This window comes from Podospora bellae-mahoneyi, chromosome 6 (assembly GCF_035222275.1).
Source record: "Podospora bellae-mahoneyi strain CBS 112042 chromosome 6, whole genome shotgun sequence".
NCBI lineage: Eukaryota > Fungi > Ascomycota > Sordariomycetes > Sordariales > Podosporaceae > Podospora > Podospora bellae-mahoneyi.
The window spans coordinates 2,959,523-2,974,465 of record NC_085885.1 but is presented as its reverse complement, the minus strand read 5'-3'; the positions used below and the strand labels follow the sequence as shown (position 1 = coordinate 2,974,465).

Genomic DNA, 14,943 nt, shown 5'->3' with positions numbered 1-14,943 from the left:
CCGGTCTGTCTGATAGACGCGCCTGCGTTTCCGGAGTCACTTCAGCGCAACGGATGGCTGGTAATGATGGCCGCCGAACTTGTACCCCACCGAAGAACCATCCGTCCCATCCCGTATCCCTCACCCGGCCCCGGCGATGTACCTGTACACTGATTGTGGAGGCTGCATTGCACCCTAATATACAAGTACGGTTACATCATGATCTCCCCTAGCTATCCCTGTCCTATATGATCGACAATTCCCGCGCCCGCGCCGGCGCGCCGGGGCGGAGCTAGGAAGGGTGTACATGTATGCAACCATCCCAAGTGGGTGATGATCTGCAGAGTGCAGAGAGCTGAAGTTCTCGGTCTGCCCACCTCAACATGGATTGATCGTGAGAGATTGATTGGAAAGGCAAAAAGAAAAGTACGAGGTTGGGGGAATTTTGAAGAAGACGTGGAAATTGAGTGCTTATGGCGTGGATGCTATAGGTGCGGATGGGGTTCATCGGTATCATCTCGGATTCAAGCCTTTGGTGATCTCAGTGGCAGGAAAAGTGGTCTGAGATAGTGGCACGCCTTGAAGGTGCAAGTTGTTAATCAGCATGTGTGGCTTGCTGCAGTGGTGGGCGGGCACATGAAGGATCAATGTTGGAAATGTCATGCAATTGGCACATTATGGTCTATCAAATTGTGCAAGATAACACAGCCAGCTGTGCAGAGAGATCCTTCGCTGGTCCGACATTTTCCTTCACTCGTTGCGGTGACGCACTTGATCATGTCCCTCCGGTTCGAGCTCATCAATAATGACAATTCCACTGTCCACCCTCTTGAGGCTTGGCTGCAGCCAATAAATGTCTGTTTCCGCATTTAGCACAGATGTGGGCTGAACTTGATGAAAACGAGTACTCACTGTAATCAAACTCAGGATTCTTCCAAGACTTCTCGATGCTGAGACCGGCCTTCAGAGATACCCCATCCACCGTCTCCCTTGTCCACTTGCCACTGCTGATGATTGGTAATCTCTCCCCTTCCTCCAAGGTGATGGTTTGTCCCCTAATTGTTGCCGTGAGAGAGCACGTCGTGGTGAGATATGTCTGGTATCGTTGACGCTCAGGTAACCATCTTCCCTCAAACTGCCAATTGTTGTCATCAAAAATACGGTCAACCTCAGCCCTATCGATGCCCTCACCCAATAGCTCCCGTGCATACTCCAGCGCTTGTTTCACCCACCGGCGGGAATACCCGCCTGGCACATCGTAAGCAGCCTCGATTTTTGCCGCATCTTGGCATCCATCAACCGCCAGTAGAAAGCCCGCCACATTCTGGGGAACACCTGTCTCAGGAGCTTGGGTAAATGAGCTCAGGAACCGGACAGCAGCATCCTGCTCGTCATTCCCGATGCTGCTTCCGAGAAACATGAGTGTCCTCCGATAGGCGGCAATCTCGGGACTGGCGAGCCAGTTTGCTCCGTCGTCGTAAGTCCCGAAGAGACCACGGACTTCGATATGCCGAAACGTGACACGCCTTTTCAAGGCAACAATAGACCGTTCCAACAAGGCCTGGTCTACGTCGAGGGCGTAGTAAACGAGTGGAGAGCTGATGTAATTGTCGATAGCTGATAGAAATTGAGCTGTCTTGGTCATGTTGCCTGCTCCCAGCTCGATGAGCATGTCGGTACCTGTGGAAGCCACTGTTCTGGCAATGTCGTCGACCCGTTGCTGCAAAAGTTCATCTTCTACTCGGTATGGGTAATACTCCGGAGCTTCCAGAACATCGTCGTACAAGACTTGACCCTTCTCTCCCCACAAAAGCAGGGAAGGAAAGGACTTGAACCCTTGTGCTTGGCTGAGGCCTTCAAGAATCTTGGAGTCCAAGTTATGTAGCAGTGATTCCTGAGAGGAGCGAATATCGAGAACGTCGGGGCCTTTGGGAAGTGGAAGGTCGTGCGAGTGTCTTAGAGTGTGTTTGTCCAGGGGACGGGTCATGGTGGATGTGACTGAAGTGGCCATTGCTGTGGTGGTTGCTTCTGTTGAGCTTGCAGGCTATTAAGGAGAAGATGGTGTAGGGGTTCAAGGCAGTAGCGGGCAGTTGTGTGACCACCTTGGCCGTATATAAAAGTCCACCCTTCTGGTGTCGTCTCCCAGCTTCAGGAGGGTGCCTGCCACTCGCGCCAGGATGCCAGTGGACCCCTATGATCGACCACGCGTAAAGTGTCACTCTGGCCGAGTAATGGAAACGATCTTCCTCATGCACGCAGGTACAAGGTCACGGCAGGAAAGGGTCCCTGGCTGCCTCGTCCGAATGCTTACATGGTCCATCGAGCCACTGGGGGGGGATGATGCAACTGTTTCATTTTAGATGTGCAAATATTGCGGTGAGGCGAGTTCGCCGGATTTGTGAGAGAGCGGGTTGATAGCAAGTCAATGACGACAACTGTCTGATTGGTGGTTGTTCGCGGCTGACAAAGGATGCTGTTTTCTCCTTGATCAAGTTCTCGATGCTGATTCGGACAATGGGAAAGATTCAACCATGGCGATGTGCATTGTGTAGTGTAGCGATCCTTTCCCAGGGTATGTCATGATACATCATCCAGCTATCCAGCTGGCCTCCGGGCCGGCCGGATACCGGAAGGAGCCAGCGGCATTGGAAGTTCCCAGCTGAGGACCGGGAAATAAATTTGCATCAGTTGAGTTCGGCGAATGAGAGGTCAAAGGCACGTTTTCCGGCAGAGGTGAATGACCTAGATTCTGAAAGACTGGAGCCAAGGCAAGCGCGCTTGAACTCTTGCCGACAACGGCAAGCAACCGTGGAGGATTCATGGGTAGGCGCAGTCATGACGGAATGAGGTGACTTGGTGGTGGGGAAGGTGAGACATGGGCGGAGGGGTAATTACATGCCATGGCTTTGGATGGCAGGAACCCCACGTAGTAAACAGTAGTTCTTTGAACCTGCCCTGCCACCCTGCTCAAACCACGTCACCACCTGGAATGATAATTACCCAAAGATGGCCCGCTTGATCTGCGGCCCGCCAGAAACTAATTGGCAACCGGGGGCTCCGCGGGTCTCATCGCAGCTACCGCCCGAATTGACCAATGATATCGGTCTATACCCACCCTCCAAAGTCCCCGGAACACCGCGGTGCGTCCATGATAAACATCGCGCATCGACAGCAAGCCCGTGTTCTGATTATCCGATACTGCACAACATGTCTCCTCCCGCCTCCACCAAAGTCGACCTGCTCATCGTCGGCGCTGGGCCTGCAGGGTAGGTACACTGCCTCTCCATATCGTCTAGACTATGGCTTATCACTAACATCGTCTTGTTAAGCTTGGCATTGGCAAACTGGTTCCGTGGCTCCAACATCAAGGTGCTTATTGTCGACAAGAAGCCAGGCCCAACACCTCGTGGACAAGCAGAGGGTCTCAAGAGTACGACCAACGAGATCTTTGACTCTTACGGTATTGGACCTCAAGTCACGGCCGAATCATGGAGGCTCGAGGAAATTGCCTGTTGGGGCCCACGCAAAGATGGAGGTGAAGGCATTGTCAGAGAACAAGTCATTCCAGACAGAGTCGCTGAACTTGGCAAGCCTCGGGAGACGATGCTCCAGCAGTGTAAGAATATTCCAGTTTGGATTTTACCCCCCACTCACAGGCTAATCTATGTTGCAGCACGAGTTGAGCACCACATGCTTCACAATATACTCTCTCATGATAATATTGAGATTCGGTACAGCACGGCTCCAATCTCTGTTGACGTTGACACATCTTGTGTCCATGAAGCAGATACATTTCCCGTGTCTGTCTCCCTAGAAAAGGTTACTACCAACACAAATACTACTATTGGGGACACTACTAACGTAAGACCGCCGTGATCTGTGAGAAGTATCGTTGGCTAACATTGTCGACAGGGGACTAACTACCATGCCACAAATGGGCACCATATCAACGGGCAGAATGGACATCAACCAGATGAACATGACGCTCCCTCGGATAAGATCTCGGCCAAGTACATCGTCGGCTGTGATGGTGCCCGCAGCTGGCTCCGCAAGCAGCTCGACGTCTCTATGGAAGGAGATCTGACAGACTCGGTCTTTGGTGTGGTAGATATGGTCCCCAAGTCCAACTTCCCAGATATTCGAAGGGTCTGCTATCTACGCGCCGCATCTGGCACCATCCTCCTGGTACCTCGCAGCAACAAGGAGGTTAGGATGTACATCCCCGTGGAGAGCGGCACAGCCCTCCCTGACCCCAAGGACCTGACTTTCGGCCGTGTCATGGATGCCGCTCGCAAGATCATTGCTCCTTATACAATGGAAGTTGGTTCTGTCTCGTGGTGGTCAGCATACCGGGTGCGCCAGCGGGTGGGCAATCACTTCTCTCGGCTTAATGAGCGGGCTTTCCTGGTTGGTGATGCTGTTCACACGCACTCGCCCAAAGCGGGTCAGGGCATGAACACGTCGATTCAAGACGCGTACAACCTTGGTTGGAAGCTTAGACTTACTCTCAAAGGAAAAGTCCGTTCCTCTGGCGCACGGCAGGACCTTCTCAGGACGTATGAGTCTGAACGACGTCCAGTGGCACTGGACCTCATTGCGTTCGACAAGGGTTTCTTGAAACTGTTTGCAGCTCCGTCTGCACAGTTTGATACTGAAATACTACAGGCCTTGAAGTTCACGACTGGGTTGTCGATTCGTTACCCACCTTCTTGTGCTGTGCAGTTGCCCAAGGGTATCGAGCAGCTGGGACCCAGCCTCCTCAAGGCAGACCTGGTGCCGGGAAAGAGGCTTCCCGACTTCAGAGTGGTATATCAAGCTGATGGGGTGCCAACTTGGATGCACAAGAGATTGAGTGCCACGGGGCAGTTCAGAGTCATGATTTTCGCTGGCGACATCTCGGACTCTACTGCGTCCAAGAGGTTACATGACGTGGGCAAGTATTTGGGGGAGAGCAAGTCTCTGAAGCATGTCGTGATGCCTCAGTCGGAACAAGAGCCATTGGTGGAGGTCTTGGTTGTACATTGTGCTGAGCGGGATCTGGTGGATCTTTTGGCACTGCCGGAAGTGTACCGCCCTTGGAGCGACGAGAGCGGGTATGATTTTTGGAGGGTGTTCGCTGATGTGGAGAGCGTGCATGATGGTCATGGCAGAGCATATGAGAGGCTTGAGATTGACCGACAGGTTGGCTGTACGGTGGTGGTGAGGCCTGATGGGTATATTGGTGCCGTTTTGGAGGTTGATGATGTGGAGGGCGTGGAGAGATATTTTGAGGGGATGAATGTATCATGATTGAGAATTTTGAAGACGAGTAAGAAATGGATGTTCATGGTGACAAGATGGTATTTAATTCAGAACATATAACAATTTACAAATAAAGCTGCTACCAAAGGATAGTTGACATCCAGTAAGGACTTCCCCAGTATGGAAGATGATGTATTCATTTGATAGGCGTTTGAACAACTTTTTCAAACCTCCAAAAAGCTTTCCCGTGAATCAATGGAGCTTCGGAAATATCTGGGATTAAATTTGTACCACATAGTTTAAGGGCTCCTTTTGATTTACATTATCAACCATTCATAAATTCAAGTCAACTCAAAGCAAATGTGGCGTGCACTGCTGCATTTTCTCCCCAGATTTAGACCAACTACTCATTGGCTACCCCTGAGATATTGAAGAATCGTCCCTAGTCTCATCATTCTCTTGAACAAATTTGATTGGAAATAGGCGGTAATAGGAGTTCTAACCGCAGGGTGCTGGGCTGTTGTTGGTGGTGGGGATTTAGTACAAGACCTTTCTGCGTTTACGGGAGAGAGTGACAAGTTGATGACGGTTGACAAGAACGAATTAACTCTTTACAACAAAACACACCCGAGATTAAGTGCTATCCCTCGAAGCTCGCAGCGAAATTAGGCAGTATACCGTTCAGTTCTACGTATCCATCATCATGCTCGCCATCAGCAGCTCCTCCAGCCCAAACGGCGAAAAGTCCATCGGGTCCCCGTGACCGTAAAAGTTGGGGCCGCCTGGAGTCAACCCCGTTGTGAAATTCCCCGGATGGATAAAGTCACCACAGACGTCCGTCGGTTCAAATGTTGACCATGGGTTTGGTGGTGGTGGTGGGGGACCAATACCGGGTATGTTGACGAGGAGTGGCGATGATGACACGGCAGCATCACCAGTAACGCCAGGAAGTCTTTGCATGGCCACCGTAGCCAGGTCATTAATACTGGCACCGTTACTCCCTCGGATGTGTGACAGTAGTTGTGGTTGTTGGCGCCTGTCCTGCGGATGCTCGTTCGGTCTCCCATGCCCAGCCATCAGACTCTGCAGGGCTGTCTCAATCCGAGCCAATTTCCCCTTGAGGTTCTCCATGCCCCCCCAGAAGGAAATGTAACGGTCAATGGTAAGTTTCAAAAGGTCAAGGTTGGAGATCGTGAGCCGTTTGTTAAACGATGCGGGCCCGAAGACTTTGCAGGCACATTGTGCCGCGGCTCCAAACCAGAGAGTGTTGACGAGGAAAGGGTTGACGAATTTGTAGTGGTCCCGGGAGCTGTTGCGGACCACGGTGACGATCTCATCCGAGGCGTTGATGTAGTTGGACCACTCAGAGTTGGCTTGCTGAGCGTCTCGTGGGTCGTTGTTTCCTTCTCCCTGTCCGCCATCGTTGGAACCCTTTTGGTGGGCTAGCCATGGTGTTCGAGCACAGATCTTGTGATGATAGATCATGAACCGACAGAGCTGCGTCATCAGGTGGAGGGAATACTTGTCGGCATGTTCCTGTCTTGGGTTGATGCCATCTGGACTGCTTTGAGCCGAAGCTTTTGGTCGAAAGTCAAGAGTCTCCCCCTGGTAGACGAGACTGGTCGGAAAAGAAGTGACGGTGCAGTAGAGGGTGTTGGCCATGATGTTGAGTTCGTCTTGGTTGGTTTCCGCGTGGTTTTCGTTCATCGACTGCAGAGCCGATCCCACTGGATACACGATGCGCTGTGTGTTGCGCATCAAAGAGTTCATCACTATGAACCAGGCCTTGGCGCTCTGGTTGCCTGACTGGGCAAGTTGCTTCCACCTGAGACTGCAGTCCTGAGCAAGAAAGCAGCTTTCCTGGTATACGTCATTGAACCAACAACTGTCTGGCACTGGGAGCATGGTGAGGTTCATCTCAGGGTCTATGGCCGTCGGCAGTCGTCGAATAGTGCTAGCAAAGACGTCCATTTCCCAGACAGCCCACCAAGCTCTTCTCCGTTCTTCCATCAACGACCAGCGTTGGATGTTGACCGGGTTCTTGTCTTTGACTGGGTCATGGTTTGCATCAACCATGTGCAGGTGCAAGTCGTACGAATATCTGATGCAGTCACCAAGCTTCTTCCACGACCGAGAGCGGACGCTCATGGTGAGTTGGTAAAAGGTGACAAGAACACCTGCTTGTAGAAGCCAGAATGGCGGGGGATTGTCGCCATAACTATCGACTGATTCGTCCAGCTTCGAGTAGGCAATCTTTGCAAAGTAGGTCGGACTTGGGCAGTCCTCACAATCTTGGCAATGTCTGGTGGAGAAGGAGAACATGGCAGCTATCAGCGCTTCGGCGTCCGAGTGAAACTGCATCATGGCGAACTTGGGTTCAATACTCCCTGGCCGGAACAGGGTGAATGATGTCATGTTGGTGAAGTAGGACTCCATCAACACATCGTATGTTGCTCTTGATATCCGAAGAGCATCACAAACAGTCTGGATGGTGATGGGAATGGCATTGTCTTGATGGCCAGGTGAAGCGTCCACTGTGGAAGGAGATTGTGGGCGTGTCTGTGCTTCATGAGACGGGTACATGATCCGAGAGAAGATGGGGGCACTTGTTGGCTGAATTCTTACTGACGATTCACCAGTTGAGAGAGGCGAGGTCACCTCTCGCCGGGAATGGAGGTCATCGTCTGCTCGAGTACGGGAATCATCGTGACTTGTGCTGTAAGTCGGAGATGATGCTGCAATGGAACTGCGCCGAGCAAGCTCGAATGATGTGGTATGCCGATGTCCAGTGGCATTCAGGGATGGACCATGACTGACACTGCTGGACACAGACGCTTGATCAAGTCTGCGACGCTTGTTGCCTTGAAGAGGGCCTGAATGAACATATGTAAGTACTTGAATTTTCGCCTTTACAGATTTGATGAATACAATCCCATCAGGTATCATTCACGGCATGAAAGAAGGTATATAATGAGGCGTATCACTGACAAAACAGCTTACCACCAGTCTTTGGACCGGGCTTCTCGGCGTGAGTTGGATATTCACATTGTCCACTGAGCTTTTGGCAGAGCGAGCAGACAGGTAGTTGACGGTCACTGCCATTACGTCATGCGGTCAGTCAAGAGGTCGAGGTTGGAGACGACAGATCCACACATACATACCATTTCACCTTTCTCCTCTTGCAAGCGTAGCACGCGAGTTTGGCCGCAGACGCGTCGGACAGCGATGGTCCTGTCTCTTGCTGTGGATTTGGGTGTGCCTGAGGTTCCGCCATGGTTCGGGGGTAATGTTGGTCGCGAAGTGAAGACGGCATATCTCACCTGCTGAACAGGTGCCCGGGCAGTGGGTTTATGAAATCTGCCCGAGGGCCGCATGGTTGTTTGCGGGGAGTTTTGCCAGAGACGGACGAATTGCGACTGCCGCTGATCGCCACTAGCGCGGGGTAGCGTGGCCTTGAACGCCCGCTAAGCGAGTTAGCCATGTTAGCGTCCCCAGGTCACTGGGTTCACTTGGCTAATGGATTGCGGGGTAGGTATTATGAAGAATCTGGGTATTTTTTCTGCCTCACTCAAACACCATCTTATTGCTAATCGATCCCAACCCATCAATTGACACCTCAACCACGTCCCCATGGTTCAAGAACCCCTTGGGCTCCATGAACAGACCGACTCCACTCGGGGTCCCGGTTTGAATAACCGTTCCCCTCCGCAGTGTCCTTCCACGGCTGAGGTGAGAGATAATCTTGGCCACCGAAAAAATCATGTCCGACGTCTCGGTCTGCTGCCTCACCTGCCCATTGACCTTGGTGACAAGCTGGAGCTTTTGCGGGTCTGGAATCAGGCTAGGGGACACGATACAAGGCCCAATGGGGCAAAACTTGTCGAAGGATTTAGCATAACAAAACTGGCCGCCTGATGTCTCTGGCAGCTGGAAGTAGCGCGCTGAGATGTCGTTGCCAACCGTGTATCCAAGCACGTATTTCAGGGCGTCTGACTCGGGAACATTCTTTGCGTCTTTGCCGACGACCACTGTCAACTCACCCTCGTAGTCGAGCATGCTTTGAGCGTCAGGGTGGACTGGTATGTCCTCATTAGGCCCAGCAAGAGCATCGGCTGGTTTGGTGAAGAGAACAGGATACGGGGCAACTCGTAGCTACACTGGTCAGTGGCAGTCCGTCATGGAGACATGGGTGGGGATCATACATTGGCTTCAGTGGCGTGCTTCTGATAGTTGAGTCCAATGCACATAATCGCATGTACTTGGGGCAAAGGACACAGAAGCTGAAAAACACGTTAGCTGACGTTCTCATGCCACATGTGAGCAACGCACCTTCTGGATCTTGTCTATTTTCCCAGTGCCACGGAAACCATTGCCAACATCACCCTCGAGGACTTCAACCTCCGCGCCGGCGAGACTGACGCCGGTTGGTTTGGTCTTCAGGTCACCAAACTTGGTGGACCCCTGGGCGTTGACAAACCTCACAAGCCGTTGAAATGATTCGGCTGCTGCCTTCTGAACGCGGAAAGACATTTTGGTGACTTGGGTGCTTGGATAACAAAGGTTGATGTTGATCCAATGATTCTTCAAATTTGGCGTCGTTGACAGCTTGCGTCAATTGCCGAGCTCCACCGTCGAACCAATCAGAATTGGCCCGTGCTGGGGAGACCATCTACCGAGGGACACGACGACAGCTGAAGATCTTCTGCACAACGGGAGACAAAAGTGCTTTGAGGAAGCGAAAAAAGAAATATCCATACACAAGGCTATGTACCTACTCCTTCGGTAGCTCGTACTGAGAAAACACCTCTGCCCTGGCAGCAGCATACTCTCTTAGAATCGTCGCCTTTCGTGCCTCTGATCTCAGTGTGATAGTAGCTGGAAAGTCCTCCGCGCACACCAAGAAACCTGAGCAGTATCCAGTTTCATGGCTGACATCTGGTGGGATCTCCCTCCCGGAAGCATCCAGCCCAGGCCCAATGTTAAAAGCCCACACCAACTTGGCAACCGCCAAAAACAAGTTCCTCTCGGCCAAGTGAATGCCAGGGCAAATCCTCCTCCCACTGCCATACCCATAATGATCCCGGTTGTTGTAATCACCGCCAGCCAACTCCGACGCCAACGCCGTGTACCCCTCGTAGTTATCTGGGTTGAACACATCCGGGTTGGGAAACCTCTTCTCATCCATATGCATCCCAAAAGCATTGATAAAGATATCACTCCCCTTGGGCAAGTACATCCCATCAACCCAATCATCCTCCGCCAACGAATGAGGGAACGCCAACGGCGTCACCGGCCTCCACCGATGCGCCTCCTTCACACAGGCCGAAATGTACGGCAGCTTCTCATAATCCTCCCAAGTCGGCGTCCTGTCCTCCCCAACCACAGCATCAATCTGCTCCTGCGCCTTCTTGAGCACCTCCGGCCACTTGGTCATGGCATGAATAAAAGCAATAATCAACGAGCTCGTCGTATCCGACCCCCCCTCCATCACCGTCCCGCACAAAAAGTACAACCCATGCTTGTCCAAATCCAGCTTCTCCAACCCCTGATCCAAAATCTTGTCCAGAAAACAATCCCGCCCTCCCAGATCCCTATGCCGTTGAATCCCCTTCTCCACCCACTCCGAATACAACTCTGTCATCTCCTTGCCCACATTCTTCGCCCTCGACCTCCAATTCCCCAGCAAACCCTCCGGCACCAGCTTCAGGAAAGGAAAGATGTCCACGGGTGGTGTATTCCCCGCCTCCATGACCTTGCTCCAGTTCTCCATAAGACTATACAACCGAACCATATGCTCCGTCTTGATACTTGGCGTCCTCGTCCCGTAGATCAAACTCATGATGATACTGTTGCTGAACCTCTTTGGATGCTTCATATGCCCTTTCGGCTCCGTAACAAAATCATGCAGCATCTGCACCGCCTCCGCGTTGACAACTTTGACGTGCTGCTTCGCTACCATGCCCTCCATGAAGTACTGGTGGACTAGCTTGCGGCATGTCCTCCAGCGGTCGGAGTACTGCATGAGTAAGAGGTGATCACCCTGGGCGATGAGGTCGGCTACATGGCTGGGCGGGCGTCGGGAGTAGAGCTGCGACTTTTTGTCGACGAGCTGTTTGATCAGGCGAGGAGAAGAAATGACGATGGAGGTTCCGGGGCCGAACTTGAGGGAGTAGATCTCGCCGTATTGTTTGGCCCATTGGGCGAATTGGAGGTGGGTGCGCTTGGTGGGGATCTGATGGAGGTTGCCGATTAGGGGGAGGGTTGGGGGGCCGGGTGGGAGACGTGGGTCCCGTTTGCCGGTGAAGAGGAGGATGTAGAGGATGGAGAGGGCGAGGGCGGCGCCGCCGGCGAGGAGGAGGACGCCCATTGTTGAAAGAGTTGGAGTGGGTGTGATGCCCAACTGATGGTGGTGTTGGGGTGTTGACAATGGAGGAGAGATGAGGTCAAAAAAGGGGTTAAGGTAAACAAAAGGTTGTCGAAACGAAAAAAGAATGAGAGGTTCAAAGAGCCCTACCCCTCATCCCAAACCAAAGGCGAGCCTCGAGGTCTCTTTAAACCTTTTCCTCTCTTGCCTCGTCCCCCTGTAGTCGTCGGAACGTTCAGCTACCCCTGAATCTGGCATGGTGCACATGTCTGGTCTGGCGGTGACACACACTTGCCATGTGTGTTCCAACCATGCTACCAACCCTGTCTAACCATGTCATCTCGTCTCACCCTCCACGCACCGAACCAACCAGGCTACCGGCAATATCACCAGCTAGGTGGATGGGCCCCGGCCAAATCCTCACTGGCCAACACCATTCGGTCCTACCCGGCTAGCGTCCTTCGGGGTATTTCCCCGCATTTTCGAACCACACCAAAAGCCAAGAATGTGGGGGAAATCTGGGGTAAATCCGGGGAAGTTGGGGAACATCACGGGGTAATCGGCCACCATGTGGGAGACCTAGGAACCCGTGGGAGACCAAGTAGGTGTCATGTCAATCCAAAAGCTCTCTATTGGGCCGAAGTATAGATTTGGGTTCGTGTTGGGTTAAAAGATACAGGCTGAGTTTGCGCGGACAGAGCAATGACAGAACCTTTGGGCAGGCATCCCACAACTGGTCCGACACAAGTTGGCAGCATACAACCCCGGCCTTTTAGCGTGAGGCATCACAATGCACTTGTGTCAGCTTGTCTTGTAAATATCGTCCACTGTCTTACTTCGTAAGTGGAATATGCGCTCAAACCATCTGAGTGGACACTCTCCAGTTGATCTCACCTCCATGATGCCCATTCCTCAACCAACAGGTCATCCGTTGGGTCCATTTTGTGTGAAAAAAGAAGAGAGAAAATGCCTGATCAAACCCGCAAACAAATGGAGGTGAGAGAGATAAGCGAGGCTAAGGCGTGTGATGATGCAATGACACGCCAGGTGTAATATTGTGTGAACTGTGTTTATTATCTTATCACGCTCGGCTTAAAGACACAAGACTTTCCGCAAGACCTTTTCCAGCTTTTCCTGCGGGTTCGAAATCATGGACTTTGACCGCCAAGCAACGAACCTATCTGGGCGAACCAACACACACCCGTCCTCCTCCACCTCTCTGCGCTTCACCCAGTCAAAATAGACATCCTCATAGTCCTCCTTCCAGCCAATCGAGTAACTCACAATTTCCACCCCCACGGCCTTGGCGGCGCTGGCCGCAGCTTCCTTCCACTTGTGGCCACCAGGCCCGGTGAGAAGACAGAACCGCCCATGGCCAGCAAGATCAATAGTCGAGAACTGCTTGCCTGGCTTCCGTGTGTTTAACCAGGCGTGGGGTAACCTCATGCCTGGGTAGCTGGAGATGAGATGTTCACGCACGGCGTCCTGAGGCAGAGCCGGAGCATCTGGCTCATCCCCATGATACACAGCATTCGACCGATACTGTTGGTTCATCTCGATGCCCAACCCATGGAATTCGGTGCCCGTGTTCTCGATACCCGCTTGGAACTCTTGTCGCCTCTTCCTGCCAACTTCGCCCTTGTCCTCAAACTCGGCCAGAATAGCTTTCCTCTTCTCCAAATCGGGCTCCAACATGCCGATAGACTTCATCCAAAATGCATGGTCGCGAAGACCTTGGTTGGCCCGGGTGATGATATCTACACCAACCGGTTGACGCTCGGTGCTGTAGGTATCGAGGAGGCTGGGACCTGCGCGGCGAGACATGACGTAATCAAGCTTCCATGCCAGGTTGAAAGCATCCTGGATGCAAGTGTTGGACCCCAGACCGTTGAATGGTGGATGGCGGTGGACAGCATCGCCCAAGCAAAAGATGTTTCCATCTGAATAATACTCCGCAACCGTCTCATTGATCATCCATTTGCTCACGTCCCTGATCTCGACATCAACCGACTCGTCCCCGATGAACTGTTTGACCCGGGCAATGTACTCTTCGTTCGAAGCAATCATGTCGTCACCCTTGACATCGGCACCGGGGGGTGGGAGAAAGATAAACATCCATTCGTCCCACGGCCGAACCATTCGGACAATGCAGGCCCAACCCCAAGCTGGATGTTCCTTCTCCGGTTGGAAGACCCAGTGTAGATTTCCGGTTCGGTTCTTGACGAGATGTGAAAGATCGGCCTTGAGGAGCACATTGAGTGCCAATCCTTGCCCAGGTTTCTTGATGAGGGGAATCTTGAGCTCGCGGATGACTTGGCTGCGGGCGCCGTCGCAGCCAAACAGAAAGCGTGACTGGATCTTGTACGTTTTGCCAGAAAGGTTGTCTTTGACTTCGCTGATGATAACGTCTGGCTCAGGACGCGTGAACGACACAAAGGAGGTGTCGAATCGCAAGGTCCAGCCAGTATGGATTGCTCTCCGCGTGAGAATTGGCTCGAGTTCGGTCTGAGGAAGGTCGACATGGTCACAAGGGCTTGCCGCATCATAGTCACCCTGTATCACAAGACATCAGCAATTGGCCGGAAACCGTGTCAGTGTTTTGACAAACCTTGCGTTTGGGATCGTTGCCCCAAGAATAGAGCCTGGCGTATTCATCGCCGGCCATGGAATGGCACCATCTTGTGTGCACCATATGGTTCCCCGCAGCGCCTGCATCGATGCATTGCCGGTCCAGTCCAATGTCTCTCAGACATTCCAGGGCAGCCATGTTGGTGATATGAGCTCTGGGCGTATGCGCCGTGCCAGAAGCAGCCGAAATGATGATTCCTTTGCGCCCATAGGATGAGAGGAAGCATGCCAGAGCAGCACCCGCAGGGCCTGCTCCCACAATGAGGAGGTCGGTCTTGATGATCTCGTCGGCCATTGTAAGTATCGCGGCGATTGAAGTTTAGAGGAGAAACAGAGACAGCCCAGCAAAAATTCGAAACACCTTGATGACTTTGGATTGTTTATGTGAGGGGCCGTCCAACCCCATACCTGGTTGTCAGCGGGGTCGTTCAGGGATAAGTATCATTCAACATCGCCATGTCAGCTTTGACAAAGCCAACGGAGTAAACAACCCCACAGTTTCTTTGCAAATCGCCCGTGCCAAGAACGGCGGATGGCACATCGGGGACGGGTAGCTATTAACTCGCAGGCCACCGAAGACAGCTGGACAGAGTGACAGGCGAGACACATGGTCGCGGCGGCTTCTCTGATGCAGATACCTGGTAGGCGTGAAAAGGAAAGGATGGGTGGTTGCAAATATGCACAGCTTGCAAGGATAGTTGAGTATCACTTAGAGGTGTCTTTGCCAACGA

The 14,943-nt window shown here is 52.5% G+C and overlaps 6 protein-coding genes across 6 annotated transcripts; 1 reads left to right on the top strand and 5 right to left on the bottom strand.

The window, feature by feature from the left end:
• Window positions 1–622: 622 nt before the first annotated feature.
• On the bottom strand, window positions 623–2,952 carry QC761_607850 (uncharacterized protein). Its single transcript, XM_062881216.1, is given in 3 exon segments — window positions 623–711; window positions 722–836; window positions 892–2,952. The coding sequence occupies 2 exon segments, from the start codon at window positions 1,988–1,990 to the stop codon at window positions 730–732; spliced, it is 1,206 nt and encodes a 401-aa protein (XP_062729880.1). The 5' UTR covers window positions 1,991–2,952; the 3' UTR covers window positions 623–711; window positions 722–729.
• Window positions 2,903–5,396, top strand: QC761_607840 (uncharacterized protein). The gene is made up of 4 exons (XM_062881215.1): window positions 2,903–3,245; window positions 3,309–3,595; window positions 3,653–3,840; window positions 3,892–5,396. Exons 1-4 carry the CDS (start codon window positions 2,986–2,988, stop codon window positions 5,266–5,268), a joined length of 2,112 nt encoding a protein of 703 aa, XP_062729879.1. The 5' UTR covers window positions 2,903–2,985; the 3' UTR covers window positions 5,269–5,396.
• A 296-nt stretch (window positions 5,397–5,692) lies between these two features.
• Window positions 5,693–8,533, bottom strand: QC761_607830 (uncharacterized protein; the record flags this gene model as incomplete). Its single annotated transcript, XM_062881214.1, has 3 exons — window positions 5,693–8,093; window positions 8,221–8,315; window positions 8,382–8,533. 3 exons carry the CDS (start codon window positions 8,531–8,533, stop codon window positions 5,908–5,910), a joined length of 2,433 nt encoding a protein of 810 aa, XP_062729878.1. The 3' UTR covers window positions 5,693–5,907.
• A 251-nt stretch (window positions 8,534–8,784) lies between these two features.
• Window positions 8,785–9,786, bottom strand: QC761_607820 (uncharacterized protein; the record flags this gene model as incomplete). The annotated part of the gene is made up of 3 exons (XM_062881213.1): window positions 9,550–9,786; window positions 9,423–9,500; window positions 8,785–9,372 (listed from the first exon to the last, which is right to left on the bottom strand). The coding sequence occupies exons 1-3, from the start codon at window positions 9,748–9,750 to the stop codon at window positions 8,785–8,787; spliced, it is 867 nt and encodes a 288-aa protein (XP_062729877.1). The 5' UTR covers window positions 9,751–9,786.
• A 205-nt stretch (window positions 9,787–9,991) lies between these two features.
• On the bottom strand, window positions 9,992–11,587 carry QC761_607810 (uncharacterized protein; the record flags this gene model as incomplete). Its single annotated transcript, XM_062881212.1, has 1 exon — window positions 9,992–11,587. One exon carries the CDS (start codon window positions 11,585–11,587, stop codon window positions 9,992–9,994), a length of 1,596 nt encoding a protein of 531 aa, XP_062729876.1.
• A 1,046-nt stretch (window positions 11,588–12,633) lies between these two features.
• Window positions 12,634–14,507, bottom strand: QC761_607800 (uncharacterized protein; the record flags this gene model as incomplete). Its single annotated transcript, XM_062881211.1, has 2 exons — window positions 12,634–14,137; window positions 14,193–14,507. 2 exons carry the CDS (start codon window positions 14,505–14,507, stop codon window positions 12,677–12,679), a joined length of 1,776 nt encoding a protein of 591 aa, XP_062729875.1. The 3' UTR covers window positions 12,634–12,676.
• Between the last annotated feature and the right edge of the window lie 436 nt (window positions 14,508–14,943).

Coding starts and splice junctions, on each gene's coding strand:
- QC761_607840 (XM_062881215.1), top strand. CDS start 2,986: ATGGCCCGCTTGATCTGCGGCCCGCCAGAAACTAATTGGCAACCGGGG. Junction 3,596..3,652: donor GGAGACGATGCTCCAGCAGT/GTAAGAATATTC, acceptor TCTATGTTGCAG/CACGAGTTGAGCACCACATG. Junction 3,841..3,891: donor CTATTGGGGACACTACTAAC/GTAAGACCGCCG, acceptor CATTGTCGACAG/GGGACTAACTACCATGCCAC.
- QC761_607850 (XM_062881216.1), bottom strand. CDS start 1,990: ATGGCCACTTCAGTCACATCCACCATGACCCGTCCCCTGGACAAACAC. Junction 837..891: donor GAATCCTGAGTTTGATTACA/GTGAGTACTCGT, acceptor ATGCGGAAACAG/ACATTTATTGGCTGCAGCCA.